This window comes from Schistocerca americana, chromosome 1, assembly GCF_021461395.2.
Source record: "Schistocerca americana isolate TAMUIC-IGC-003095 chromosome 1, iqSchAmer2.1, whole genome shotgun sequence".
Classification (NCBI taxonomy): domain Eukaryota; kingdom Metazoa; phylum Arthropoda; class Insecta; order Orthoptera; family Acrididae; genus Schistocerca; species Schistocerca americana.
This window is the reverse complement of record NC_060119.1, coordinates 299,214,621-299,229,018: the sequence shown is the minus strand read 5'-3', so window position 1 is coordinate 299,229,018 and position 14,398 is coordinate 299,214,621. Positions and strand designations below refer to the sequence as shown.

At 37.4% G+C, this 14,398-nt stretch overlaps 1 protein-coding gene across 4 annotated transcripts in view; it reads left to right on the top strand.

The window, feature by feature from the left end:
• LOC124595298 (ATP-binding cassette sub-family C member 10) overlaps positions 1-14,165 on the top strand; it is a 365,583-nt gene extending 351,418 nt beyond the window's left edge. For all 4 annotated transcript variants that reach the window (XM_047133987.1, XM_047134004.1, XM_047133995.1 and 1 more), the window contains one exon: positions 13,535-14,165. In XM_047133987.1, the coding sequence (XP_046989943.1) occupies positions 13,535-13,655 (121 nt within the window). In that variant the 3' untranslated portion in view covers positions 13,656-14,165. The remainder of the gene's footprint in view (positions 1-13,534) is intronic.
• The last annotated feature ends 233 nt before the right edge of the window (positions 14,166-14,398 follow it).

Here is a 14,398-nt window from a genome sequence, read left to right as displayed (position 1 = left end):
TTACTGAGATTACAAAAAACAGAACACAGTTGTCAGTGAACAGTGAATACAAAAGTGATATTACAAAAATAAGTTCAGATGCAATGGAAATTAATTATTTAAATACAAACAGTGGAAAATCCAGCATGGAATTTAACAATATTTGAAAAGGATAGTTGCTACTCACCAAATACGTGATATGTTGAGTTGCAGATGGACACAACAAAAAGCCTGTCAGGTAGTGAACTTTTGGCCAATAAGGCCTTTGCCAAAAATAGACAACATGTACACACATGCGCGCGAGCGCCCACACACACACACACACACACACACACACACACACACACACACACACACACACACACACAAATGCAGCTCACATACACACGACCACAGTCTCTGGCATACGGAGCCAGACCATTTCTGGCTTCGGCTGCCAGAGACTGTGGTCGTGTGTGTGTGTGTGTGTGTGTGTGTGTGTGTGTGTGTTTTCACTAATGGCCTTGTTGGCCAAGAGGTCACTTTCTGACAGTCTTTCTGTAGTGCCTATCTGTGATTCAGCGTCTCTGCTATATTGAGTACCAGCTATCATTTTCATAATGTTGTTGTTTGATTATAAAGTTACCTGCACTGACAGTGCCTGATTTTAATAATAAACATCAAAGTGGCAACAGATGGTTTATAAATCTTTGGAAAATGAATGAATCAATCCACACATGCCTCTTACCAAGTCAAAATCAAGCTGTAGGTCAACAGAGCTAACAGCACTAGGAAACTTTCGATGACACTAGCATTGCCCATCATGTACAAGCGCACATCTGCAGCCAATTGGCATGTCATGTTTTAACTGTGGATGCTTCTAAGGGTCTTTATTAAACCTGACATCAATACAATGAGTGACAAAAACAAATGTACACATATTACATAAATACATATACTAGTGTCACATGTGCCCATTACATATTTGAACATAAATAAGCATTTCGTATTCAAGTGCGCATCCACAGCTAGTGATGCATCAAATTCAAATGGGATACTACATCACCTTTATTAACCAGTCACATTTAATGTAAAGTACAGTGCACAGGGTGTATGCACCCCAGGACAACCAGGCAGTCTGGAAAAACCGGGGAATTTTTTTCATCCAGGAAACATCCAAGAAAAACACGGAAATGTTTTAGAATTCTGGGGTACTTTCTTGTTTTAGTCTCCAGTTAAAAAAATTCTAATTTTGACTGGTAAGAACTGATACTCTAACAAAGAATTTTACTTTGGCCTGCTACTTCAGAATTTAATGCAGCAAGAAAACATAAATGAGAGAATAACATCAAAATAAAATTTTAGTTGCAAAGAAAATGTGCCACAAAACAAATTGCACACACAACCATCTGCTGGCAGCAAAATATGTCAAACACCTTAGGATGAAGACTATGCAATACTTCATAACAACAAAGCCTTTTTGATGAGCATGACATCAGAGCTGTTTACATTTATAACAGGATGTGGGAAAATATTGCAATTTGTCATTTGAAAAGCACTACTTTCAAAGTAAATTTCCTTTTAGCCAAGATGTATTATGATACATATGAGAATGTGTGATTAATTTCTTAAATCACAGAGTGTTTGACTCTCATTCAGAGCTATAATTTGACAATCAGGCACTTAGAAAAATTTCGGGCCCAGAATACCAGCCATTTATGTCATTATTTAAAACTTCAAGCAAATTTGTGTTTGATATGTCTTTGAGGAATCTCACATGAATAAAGACCAAGCTTTAAGGTTAGTTTTTCATATTTGTTTTAGTTCTTTCACAGATTATAAATTATACAATAATGATGGTAGAAAGTATAAAAGTATAATTATCCTTAAAAAAATTTATGTGTGGTTAATTCTTTAGCAATTTCACTCATAACTGGCTTTTCTATGGAAAAGTCAAAGTGCTTATCAGAACATTTATTCAGCCAGTTAATCCATAAAATATTCAGTGCACAACAGTGAAATTTATAATTGTGCTTGTCAGCAATATTCAGCTGCTGCGGTTTAAGCTGTGCTCTTCGGATCCTGTCTAACTACACCCCTTGCAAAAACCGTAAAACAATTTCACGACCAGTATTATAGGTGAAAGCTTAGCTTGGCATGTAGCTAAACTGAATGTATATTAATTTTAAGTATTAACTTTTCCTATTTGTGTGTTTGTGCTTTTTAACAGCGGTGTTAAAATCGTCTGACTGCAGCACAAGTCCTATGCTCTGAATATCTGCTGTCATTGACTGGCAAATCACATAACAAGAGCTATGATTGGCTGACAAAAGTGCACCGTAATATCGATTTCAGTGCTTTGAATGTTATCGTGTTGTAATTGGTGTAATTTGTACTTAAACTTTCGTGATACAAAAATATGCAGTGTACATGTTGCTCCACATCAGAATCCATTGTTTTTTGTTGGATCACTTCCTAAAGTGCTGGGAAGTTCTTTGCTGGTATATAATACCTTTGGAATTCAAAGGATTTGTAAGTTATACAGCTCCAAGGGAAAGTATATTGTCTCTTAACATAGAAAAAGTGTATTTTCACCAAGAAAAAAGTGTATTTTGTTGTGGGAAAAATGTACTTTAACTGAGAAATCCAGGAAACATCTGGGAGCCTTTTTTCTTGTCCATGTGTACACCCTGAATGAAATATATCACATTTCATGCTCCATTACAAATTTTTCTTTATAAATACTGATGGTTGTCTTCTAAAAGTCTACATACATAAATATTTTACATAATAAAACATTTGAAACCAATACATATGATTTGTTTGGTCAATAAGTTTTGTAAAAACAATTACTTAATACTGCTAAAACAGTGTCTCACAGCATAAAATCATTATGACATCTAATCGTGTGTAACCTTGTCCTTCATTCAAAGTGTGTATCCCTTCATGTGAGTCCTGTTGTCATAAAACATAGAGGACAAACACTGAGATACGGATACTCAAACATTTTACATAATTCGAAACAATTTTGCATTACTCATGGTGCTTGCTGCATGAAAAACCATTTTTGTATACTGCCCCTATGATTATGCCACCAGTCCAATACAAACATCATGATGTGACATAACTTAATAACTAGACCTGCTAATTCAATTACAGACACACGTAAGTGCTTGTCCACGAAACTCTGTTTCAAATTCAAACATCATGATATAACATATATACTGGCTTGACGTGCATATCTAATTCCAGATTACACTCAAATGATAAAGCTCTCTTGTATGAAACACTGTGTTATGTATCATACAGTGGACAGTATTTCCTATTTATTCTCTGTGAGACCATCATACACTATTTTGGACACCTAATGCTGTAATTGAAAACTGAAAAGGCTTTTATGTGTAGACTGCATGCAAAAACCTTCAAACCCTCAACTAAATCAAATTAAAATTAAGAAATAAAGTTTAAAAAGTCAAGAAGTAAAATTTTAAAAATCAGGCCTTTGTGTCCGGCCTCCATGTACGAGCATTTTTGCACTTCATCTGGACACACTGTTTAAAAACATTTTATCCTAGATATGCCATACACACCTTAGACCCTGTTAATACCCTTGCATTACCATCTAGCATTTATCGGGAAATGGCAGTGGCATCCCAGAGTGCATATTAAAGACACTGGTGACATTAAGTGGACTTCCAATGATATATCCATGTGTAACTAAATACACGGGTAGACGCAGAGTGCTTACATTACGCTATTCTTGTCAACATAAATTGCAATAAGCAGTTCAAGAAATCACAAAAAACAGAACACTCCAAGCACCAAGCCAGTTAGGGGAGCATCACTGTATGATGTCAAGCTGTGGTTGGTCAGTTGACACATCCACTTATAGAATTACTAATCTTAATGTGGCAAATAGTCTTTTGTTTAGCCCCCAAGATGCCTAAGAGGAGCGCAACTATAACAAAAGTGTGAAGTATTCAGGTTAATCTGATAGTATTAAACTATTATATGCCTTTATGTTCCCTCTTGTACCCAAATCCATAACTTCGACTTTTATTTAGAGGATTAGTTTCTATAAACAGTAATTTGGGTACAAGAAGATACATAAAAGCATACAATGGCTGAATACTAACACATTAACCTGATTATTTCACACTTTTGTTATGGTTGCACTTCTATGGGGGTCTTTGGGTTAGACAAAAAAACTATTTGCCACGGTAAGAATAGTGTTTCTGTAAGTGGATACAACAATTGACAAATTACTGCTCGTCATCATACAGTCACGCTCACCAAATTGACTTGGTGCTTGGAGTGACTTATGTTTTTTGTGTTTTCTTGAACTGCTTAATACAATTACGTTGACTCGATTAGTGTAATGTAAGCCCTCTGCGTCTACCCGTGTATTTAGTTACAAATGGACATGTCATCGGAAGTCCACTTAATGCCACCAGTGGCTTTGCCATGCACTCTGGAATGCCACTGCCATTTCCCGATAAATGCTAGATGGTAGTGAAAGGGTATTAACAGAGTGTAAGGTGGGTATGGCATGATATCTAGGATAAAATGGTTTTAAATAGTATGTGCAGATGACATGCAAAAATGTTCGTACATGGAGGCCGGACACAAAGGCCTGAAGTTTAAAATTTTATTTCTTGACTTTTTAAACTTTATTTCTGATTTTTAATTTAATTTTATCTTTAGTTGAGAGTCTGTGGGTTGTGCATGCAGCCCACACTTAATAGTCTTTTTAGTTTTCAGTTACTGCATTAGATGCCCAAAATAGTGTATGATGATGCCACAGTGAATGAATAGAAAAGACTGCCCACTGCATGATATATAACACAGTGTTTCATACAAGAGTGCTTTATACTGGATATCATATCATTTGAGTGTAATCCATAATTAGATATGCATGTCACACCAGCAGATATGTTAGATCATGATGTTTGAATCTGAAACAATGTTGTGTAGGAGAGCACTTAAGTGCACCTCTAAGTGGATTAGCATGCCTAGTTAGTAAACTATGTCATGTCATGATGTTTGTATCAGGCTTATGGCGTAATCATAGGGGCAGTATATAAAAAAAGGATGTTCATGCATCATGTATGACCAGTAACTCACAATTGTTTGGAATTATGTAAAATGCTTGAGCATGTGTACTTCAGAATTCAATCTCTGTGATCTACAACAACAGGGCTCACAGTAACGGATTTGAACTTTGAATCCAGGACAAGGCTATTTCAATGCTTGATGAGATGTCATGATTCTGTGCCATGAGACATTGGCTAAGCAGGATGTTTTTAAATGTTTTATGTATTTAAACTACTTACATATGTAGACTTTTGGAAGACAACTATCTGTTTTAATAACACAAAATTTGTGATGAAACACCGAATGTGGTATGTTTAATTGTACTTTATTTTAAAAGTGAATAGTTAATAAAGGTGCTGTGATGCCCCCTGTTTTAATTCGCAGGGTCCATTGGCTGTGGACATGTACTTGAACATAAAATGCTTTATCTTTTGTTCAAATATGTAATATTGGGTGAGGACTTGTGCTTGTACACAGAGTGCGATGCTAGCATCATTGAAATTTTTCTGGTACAGTTGGCTGTATTGAACCCGACTTTGATGTTGACTGGGTAAGAGGCATGTGTGGACTGTAGCATTCATTCTGCAAGCATTTATAAAGCATGTGTCACCATGTTTATGCTTATTATTAAGACAAGCATTGTCACTGCAGGTATGTTTATATTCAAATAATTAATTTCTGTTACATTTGAACTTTTTATTGTAATACTACTTTTGTAATCACTGTTCATTGACAACTATGTAGTGCTGTTTGTGGCCCCAGTAGGCCAGGATTGAAAATGAACCTGTAAGGTTCAAAACTAGTCGCCTAATATAATATTGCAAATGTTGACAAAATCATTAATAAACATTTAAAGAAATTTAAAAATGTTAAGAGGTGACTGTTGTACCTCTTCTACTATATGGAATATTAAATACAACAATGCCCTAGTACACCACAGATCAGTTGCAAAGCAACGTTTCATAACCATCTGTTGAAGAGTACCTACAGATTAGTAGGCCAGGATTGAAAATGAACCTCTAAGGTTCAAAAATAGTCGCCTAATATAATATTGCAAATGTTGACAAAATCATTAATAAACATTTAAAGAAATTTAAAAATGTTAAGAGGTGACTGTTGTACCTCTTCTACTATATGGAATATTAAATACAAGAATGCCCTAGTACACCACAGATCAGTTGCAAAGCAACGTTTCATAACCATCTGTTGAAGAGTACCTACAGATTGTATATAATCATTTTATGAAAGAGTCTATGAATGTTTGCCATATAAACATTCCATTCTATAATGTAAGAATATATTGCAAAGCAATTGTGTTCATACTTATACTAGACAAAATTTTAGATGTAGAAACAAAACAGGGTGGATGGTAATAGTAACATGTAGGCACAAATATAAGCGTGTGGAGAGGGAGCTCAGTTGGAAGTGGTACTAGAATAGAAGCTATAAATGAATATGCATATAATAAGGTGGAGGCTGGGTATTAGGGATGAAGGGTACAAGGGAGAAAAAGGGACGGGGAAAGCATGGGATGGGGGGTAGAGAGACGTAGCAGAATAGAGCATACAGATACGAGAATAGGGTTGGGGTGAGGTGGTGAAGATGAAAAGGTGGGGTGGGAAATATGGAGGACAAAAAGTTGGGGAACCAGGAGCAGAGGAACAGGCGATATAAGAAAATTAAGTAGGAATTTACAGAATGTAACTTAAAGGGGAGGACAGGTGAGAAAAGAAGACTAAATAGGAAAAGGGTAAAAGGAAGGAACGTGAACCTATAACTTGAATACTTATATAAATGCTAATGTATCAGAGCAGTCATGCAGTACAGTTGTATAAGTTCATAAGGAAGATAGTAATTACAAAAGAATAAAACCATATAATAAATGGATATTAAAGCCAGATAGTAAAATAACTGAAGTCCAACAGGGAAATCCTGCAACTGATGTAAAAACACATGGAAAGATTGGAAACTGTGATAAATATAACAATCTCTTCAATTCAAAACGGTAGAGTGGAAAATTTAATATATACAGAAATCTCTTCACGTCATAGTATGGATCATACCAAGAACAGGTAGTAAAACAACTCAAGTCGATCCAAGAGAATGTACAATAGATGTACAGTCATAACAAAAGGAAGTGTCTGCCATGAATGGGAACTACAGTAAATACAGAAATCTCTTGATGTCATACTGTTAAAGAAGACCTAATAAATACAGCAATTTTATCATGCTGTGGCTAAACTAAACCAAGTAGTGAAGTAACACATGTAAAACTCGAAAAAAGTGCTGAAGATGTAAAGTCATTGCAAAGAGAAATGATTGCCAAAGAATGGAGCAATTATATTAGTCTTTCAAGTCATAATGTGGCCAATGTTACAGCTTGGTGAAAATGAATTAAGTCACACCATTAGTATGTACCATACAGATAAATGTCATGCCATGACAAGAGCTATCAACATTAATTTTATGTGTAATGTTATTACAGAGGTGGTAAATATATCATCAGATACAATAATAAGCAACATCATATGTTATCTAATATTGGTGATGTGAAATACAAAGCGTACATAGTTATACAGATTAATAAAATAAAAGTGGAAGTGCACTGCACATGAAAGTGTGGCAGTTGTAAATTATATAAGAGTGACAAAGGTGTTGATGTGGGGGGGGGGGGGGGGGTCTGTGGTCACAAAGCACAAAGGCACAGGATACAGACCCCATGAGCTATACCATTGCAATCTCTGCTGAAAATTTGAATGTATCTATATTTCAACCAAACAGTTAAAGGTAGTACTTACAGTTTAACATAAAACATGACCCTTGATACTGTTTGGGATTTTGGTTGTACACAAGGTCTTGTCAGAGATGAAGCGCTCACCATTTTCAACCTTACAAGAAAAACATCCAAAATTATTGAAAATCATCCTCTAGCCAGTAATTCCCTGAACACTCAATATCACATAGGCTTTGCAAAACACAACCACATACTCACCAAGAATTCAACAACCTCTCATTGAGCCAGGAGATGAACAATATCTTGCTAAGAAACTCCTACCCCCAACTCCTACTCCATCAACTATTCAACTTATGCAATATCTTAGTCTGTTCTTATACTGTTGGTGTTGCTGTAATTTTCAGTTGTTGTAGAAATATTTTTAACCCCTTTGTCTAAATAAAGCACATTAGATTCCAAAAGTATTTACAAATCACTGAAAAATTATTCACTGAGATGAAAATTGTTCTTGGATTTGCTGATGTGAATGGAATGGAGCTAGAGTGATGAGAAATAATACAACATTCTTGGCTGAGAACATCTTAGAAGATTGATCCTGAGTTTTTGTGGAGGGAGTATGGGTGACAGGGAATTGCATGGACTTGGCAGAGACGTGACAGAATAGGACTGCATTGTGGAGGGTGGATTCCAAGAAGATGACGCACCAGACACACACACACACACACACACACACACACACACACACACACTATTTTATCAAAAGTATCCGGACACCCCCAAAAATGTACGTTTTTCGTATTAGGTGCATTGTGCTGCAACATACTGACATGTACTCCATATCAGTGACCTCAGCAGTCATTAGACATCGTGAGAGAGCAGAATGAGGCACTCCGCAGAACTCACGGACTTCAAACGTGGTCAGGTGATTGGGTGTCACTTGTGTCATACGCCTGTACGCGAGATTTCCACACTCCTAAACATCCCTAGATCCACTGTTTCTGATGTGATAGTGAAGGAGGAGGAGGAGATTAGTGTTTAACGTCCCGTCGACAACGAGGTCATTAGAGACGGAGCGCAAGCTCGGGTGAGGGAAGGATGGGGAAGGAAATCGGCCGTGCCCTTTGAAAGGAACCATCCCGGCATTTGCCTGAAGCGATTTAGGGAAATCACGGAAAACCTAAATCAGGATGGATGGAGATGGGATTGAACTGTCGTCCTCCCGAATGCGAGTCCAGTGTGCTAACCACTGCGCCACCTCGCTCGGTGTGATAGTGAAGTGGAAACGTGAAGGGACATGTACATGTACATCTGCATGTATTCTCCGCTAGCCACAAAGCGATGTGTGGCAGAGGGCACTATTCACACCAAAGTCATATTTCCCCCCCCCCCCCCCCCCCCTCCATTCCCCTCGCTGAACACATGAGGGAAAAATGACTGTTTGAACACCTCAGTACAAGCTCTAATTTCCGTTATCTTTAAATGGTGATCATTGCACAATTTGAAAGTTGGTGGTAATAATATATGCTCTACATCCTCGGCGAAGATCGGATTTTGGAATTTAGTGAGCAGCCCCTTCCGTTTAGCGTGTCGTCTGTTTGCAAGTGTGTCCCACTTCATAGTTTCTATGAGATTTGTAATGCTCTCACGATGGCTAAATGTACTAGTCACGAACCTTGCCATTCTTCTGTGGACCTTCTCAATCTCTTGAATCAGACACAACTGGTGAGGGTCCCATACAGATGAACAATACTCTAAGACTGGACAAACTAACGTATTGTAAGCAATTTGCTTTGTTGAAGGACTGTATCGCTTCAGGATTCTGCCAATAAACCACAATCTTGAGTTAGCCTTGCCTGTTACTTGTGTAATCTGATCATTCCATTTGAGATCATTTCGAATAGTCACACCCAGATACTTGACAGATGTTACTGCTTCCAAAGACTGGGCATTTATTTTGTACTTGTACATTAATGGGGATTTTCCCTTTCTTATACGCAGTAGGTTATACTTACTAATATTGAGAGATAACTGCCAGTCATTAGACCATTCATTTATTTTCTGCAGATTCTGATTGATTTGTTCACAACTTTTGTGTGATACTACTTTCCTGTAGACTACAGAATCATCTGCAAACAGTCTAATGCTGCTGTCAATACCATCAGCCAGATTGTTAATCTATATTGAAAAAGCAGTGGATTTATTACACTATCCTGAGCCACACCTGATGTTACGCTTGTTATTGTTGAAGTCTCCCCATTCAAGATGACATACTCCTTATTGTCTGTTAGAAAACTTCCTATCCGACTGCATATGTCATTGGATAGACCGCAAGCATGCACTTTTTGGAGCAAGCAACAGTGCAGAACTGAGTCGAATGACTTTTGAAAGTCGAGGAATATGACATCAACCTGGGAGCTGCTATCTAAAGCCTGTTGTATATCGTGCACGAAGAGGGCCAGCTGTGTCTCGCATGACCACTGTTTCCTAAAACCGTGCTGGTTTCTGCAGATGAGCTTCTCAGAGTCTAGAAAGGTCATTATGTCTGAACACAAAATATGTTCCATGATTCTACAACAAATTGATGTCAATGAAATGGGCCCGTAATTATGTGCATCCAATTTTCTACCCTGTTTATAGATTGCTATGACCTGGGCCTTCTTCCAGCCCTGTGGAACTTTCCACTGTTCCAATGATCTCTGGTAGATGATGGATAAGAATGGTGTTATATTTGTAACATAGTCAATATAAAATCTCACGGGGATACTGTCTGGGCCAGTTGCCTTCCTGACGTCTAAGGATCTTAACTGTCTTACAATCCCAGATATATTAAACACTATGTCAGCCATCCTTGCATTTGTTCGACAATTGAAAGTGGGAATGGTGTTGCATTCCTCTACCGTAAACAAGTTTTTGAAAGCTAGGTTTAGAATTTCGACCTTCTGTTTATCATCATCCATTACATTACCTGTAGTCTCAGCAAGAGAAGGTACTGAATCATTTGTAGTGTTCATAGATTTTATCTACAACCAAAATTTTTTGGGGTATTTTTAGAATCTGCAGATAAAATATTGCTTTCAAATTTGTTAAAAGAATCTCTCATTGATCTTTTGACAGCTGCTTTCATTTCACATAATTTATGTTTGGCAGCAGAGCAGTGACTACATTTGAAATGACTGTGCAGAATTCTTTGCTTTCTCAGCAACTTCCTAATATGTTTGTTGAACCAAGGTGGATCCTTTCCCTTCCCCATATTTTTGCTAGGCACATTTTTTTCTAGCACGTGGGGGACAATACCTTTAAATTCCAACAAAGATGCTCAATGTCTTTGAGTCCCACGGTGAATGCTTGGAGCTGACTATGAAGATATTCATTAATGACACTTTTATTTGCTTTCCCAAACAAGAAAACTATATACTGGTTTTTTAAATTTTTTTATATTTTTTATTTTATTTTATTTATTTATTTATTTTTTTTTTTATTTATTTATTTTTTTTTTTTTACTGACGTAGAAGCCACAATGACAGTATGGTCACTAATACCTTCTTCTAGATAAACTTCCTCAAAAAGATCAGTCTTTTTGACCATATTAGATTGACCAATATCTAATACGTTCCCATCTCAAGTTGGTTTTCTAACCAATTGCTCAAAGTTGTATGTTGAGAGTGCTCCTAGAATAACTTCACACAAGACTTTGCTTCTGCCCCCTGTGACAAATGTGTAATTTTCCCAGTCAATGGATGTCAGATTAAAGTCTCCACTTATAACTAATGGACAATTTGGATTTATTTCCTATGTACTCAAGACTTTCCTGAAACATTCGACATTTGTTCTGATTGCTGGTGGTCTATAAAAACATCCTAATACAATGGTCACACCTTGTCTGATTGACAGCTTTATCCAGACTATTTTACAGTCCAACTCAGTATTGATCTCAAAAGCATTTAAACAGCTTTTAACTGCAATGGACACACCACCTCCCATAGCACCAGTCCTATCCTTCCTAAACATTGTCCAATCTGAGTTCAAAATTTCACTCTTTTTATGTCAGGCTTTAACCAGCTTTTGGTACCTAATACAATATTGGAATTACTATTGTTTATTTTGGAGAGTAACTTGGCAATCCTGCTAAAGACACTTCAACAATTTACTAACATGAAATTTAGCATATTTAAATCCTTTGGAATGACCTGTTTAGGTGAACTAACAATTTTTACAGTTGGCACACCCACATCAGTGTCATGAACTGGTAATTTTTCAGGCCAGTGGTTTGTTTCCCATGGGGAGGAACCTAATCTAAAAAAAAACCATGTGCATGCCACAAGCACTGTTCTACCCATGTAGCTGCTTCCTGTGTGTAGTGCACCCCTCATGTATTGAGGGGCGAGCACAAAAGCGTGCAGCCCGACCTCGTCTGTTGACTGACAGAGACCGCCAACACTTGAATAGGATTGTAATGTGTTATAGGCACATGTATATCCAGACGATCACACAAGAACTCAAAACTGCATCAGAGTCCACAGCAGGTACTATGACAGTTAGGCGGGAGGTGAGAAAACTTGGATATCATGGTCGAGCAGCTGCTCATAAATCAAACATCAAGCTGTAAATGCCAAACAACGCCTTGCTCAGTGTAAGGAGCATAAACATTGGATGATTGAACAGTGGAAAAATGTTGTATGGAGTGATGAATCACGGTACACAGTGTGGTGATCCAATGGCAGGGTGTGGGTATGGTGAATGCCTGGTGAACGTCATCTGCCAGTGTGTGTAGTGCCTACAGTAAAATTTGGAGACGGTGGTGTCATGGTGTGGTTGTGTTTTTCATGGATGGGGCTTGCACTCCTTGTTGTTTTGCATGGCATTATCACAGCTTAGGCTTACATTGATGTTTTAAGCACCTTCTTGCTTCCCACTGTTGAACAGCAATTCGGGGATGACGATTGCATCTTTCAACACGGTCAAGCACCTGTTAATGCATGCCCTACGGTGGAGTGGTTACACAACACTAACATCCCTGTAATGGACTGGCCTGCACGAGTCCTGATCTGAATCCTATAGAACACCTTTGCAATGTTTTCGATTGCCGACTTGTGCCAGGCCTCACCGACTGACATCAATACCTCTCCTCAGTGCAGAACTCCATGAAGAATGGGCTATCATTCCCCAGTAAACCTTTCAGCACCTGATTGAACATATGCTTGCGAGAGTGGAAGATGTCATCAAGACTAAGGGTGAGCCAACACCTTATTGAATTCCAACAATACCGATGGAGGGTGCCATGAACTTATTCCATGTCAATGATCCCGCAAATGGCATCCAAGTATAAAATGCATGAAAGAACCACTAGATTTGTTGTACTGACAGTCAGTGGATTGTGTTCACTGGTGCACGACACTGCAGACTACAATTGTCCATCCACACTGATTGCACTACTCTGTGCATCTTCAAGACATATTTTGTGGACTTGCCTTGTCTCTGATTACTGTGCATTGCTTTGTTGTGAATGATACAGTGCATTTAAAAATTTCTTTTGTAAGAAGCCTCTTCACCATAATCATTTCAAATGGATTTCATTTAGCTAAGAATGACTAGGCTCTATATAACCAATTGTGAAGTATTGTGTCTCTCTTTTTGGAACAGTGGTGAAATTCACTCGTACTGAAAATTTAGAAGCTTACTAAAGTGCCTCAACTGCCAAAAGGAACATAATTTGATTTATGAATAAATCTCATTCTCTCATTTCTTCAGGGTGATGGTAATGGGTGGTGGCAAAGTTCTTGAACTGGATTCTCCAGACGCTTTGCTAAAAGATGAGAAATCCCATTTCTATCAGTTAGTTGGCCCACAACTGCAGATGAGTTTTTCTTGAAGAATGCGTGATACTGCCTAAATGGGCATCACATGAAGGAAGAGAAAATGGAACAGGAGTCATTACATCCTTTCATGTCATGTCTCTAGTTGTGCCTTGAAAATGTAAAGTGTAAGACATTGTGTGAAATCACAAATTCAGCTGTGCAAATTAATGTGCATACCAAAGTTTTGTATGATACTGATTTTTAGTGTATAACATACTTAAACTAGATTTGTGAATGGTATTCATTATGATCTCATTGAAGTAGATACAAAGAAACCAGGGAATGCTTGTAACCTTATTTATATGCATAATATACATATATAATGTAAATGTTTCAGTGTTAAATCGTTAAAACAAATACTAGATATATGAAACAATGTGTCGGGTGAATTAAAAAGAAACAGTGTTTATCATATTGAATATGTTCCTGATTGCAGTTTTTTTATAATGAAATCATAACTCATAAAAATGTCTGTGACGTGATAATGAGGACAATGCCTCAACTTATTCAGTTGCAAAATTCATTTATCCCATGGATGTTTGAACTGTGTTTCAATAAAATTTTATTTTACTAATTGTCTTGCTTTTTATTTATATTTCATGGCCGTCTTTCAAACACTCTGACCAATTATACAAAGGTTTACACAAGGAATTGTTGTTATTCAATAATACTGCCTCAAGCTTTGCTGCATGCCTTGTGGAGTAGTGACCAAGAACTACTGGCTGGCATACTGTGGGTCACCAGTTCAAACTTCATC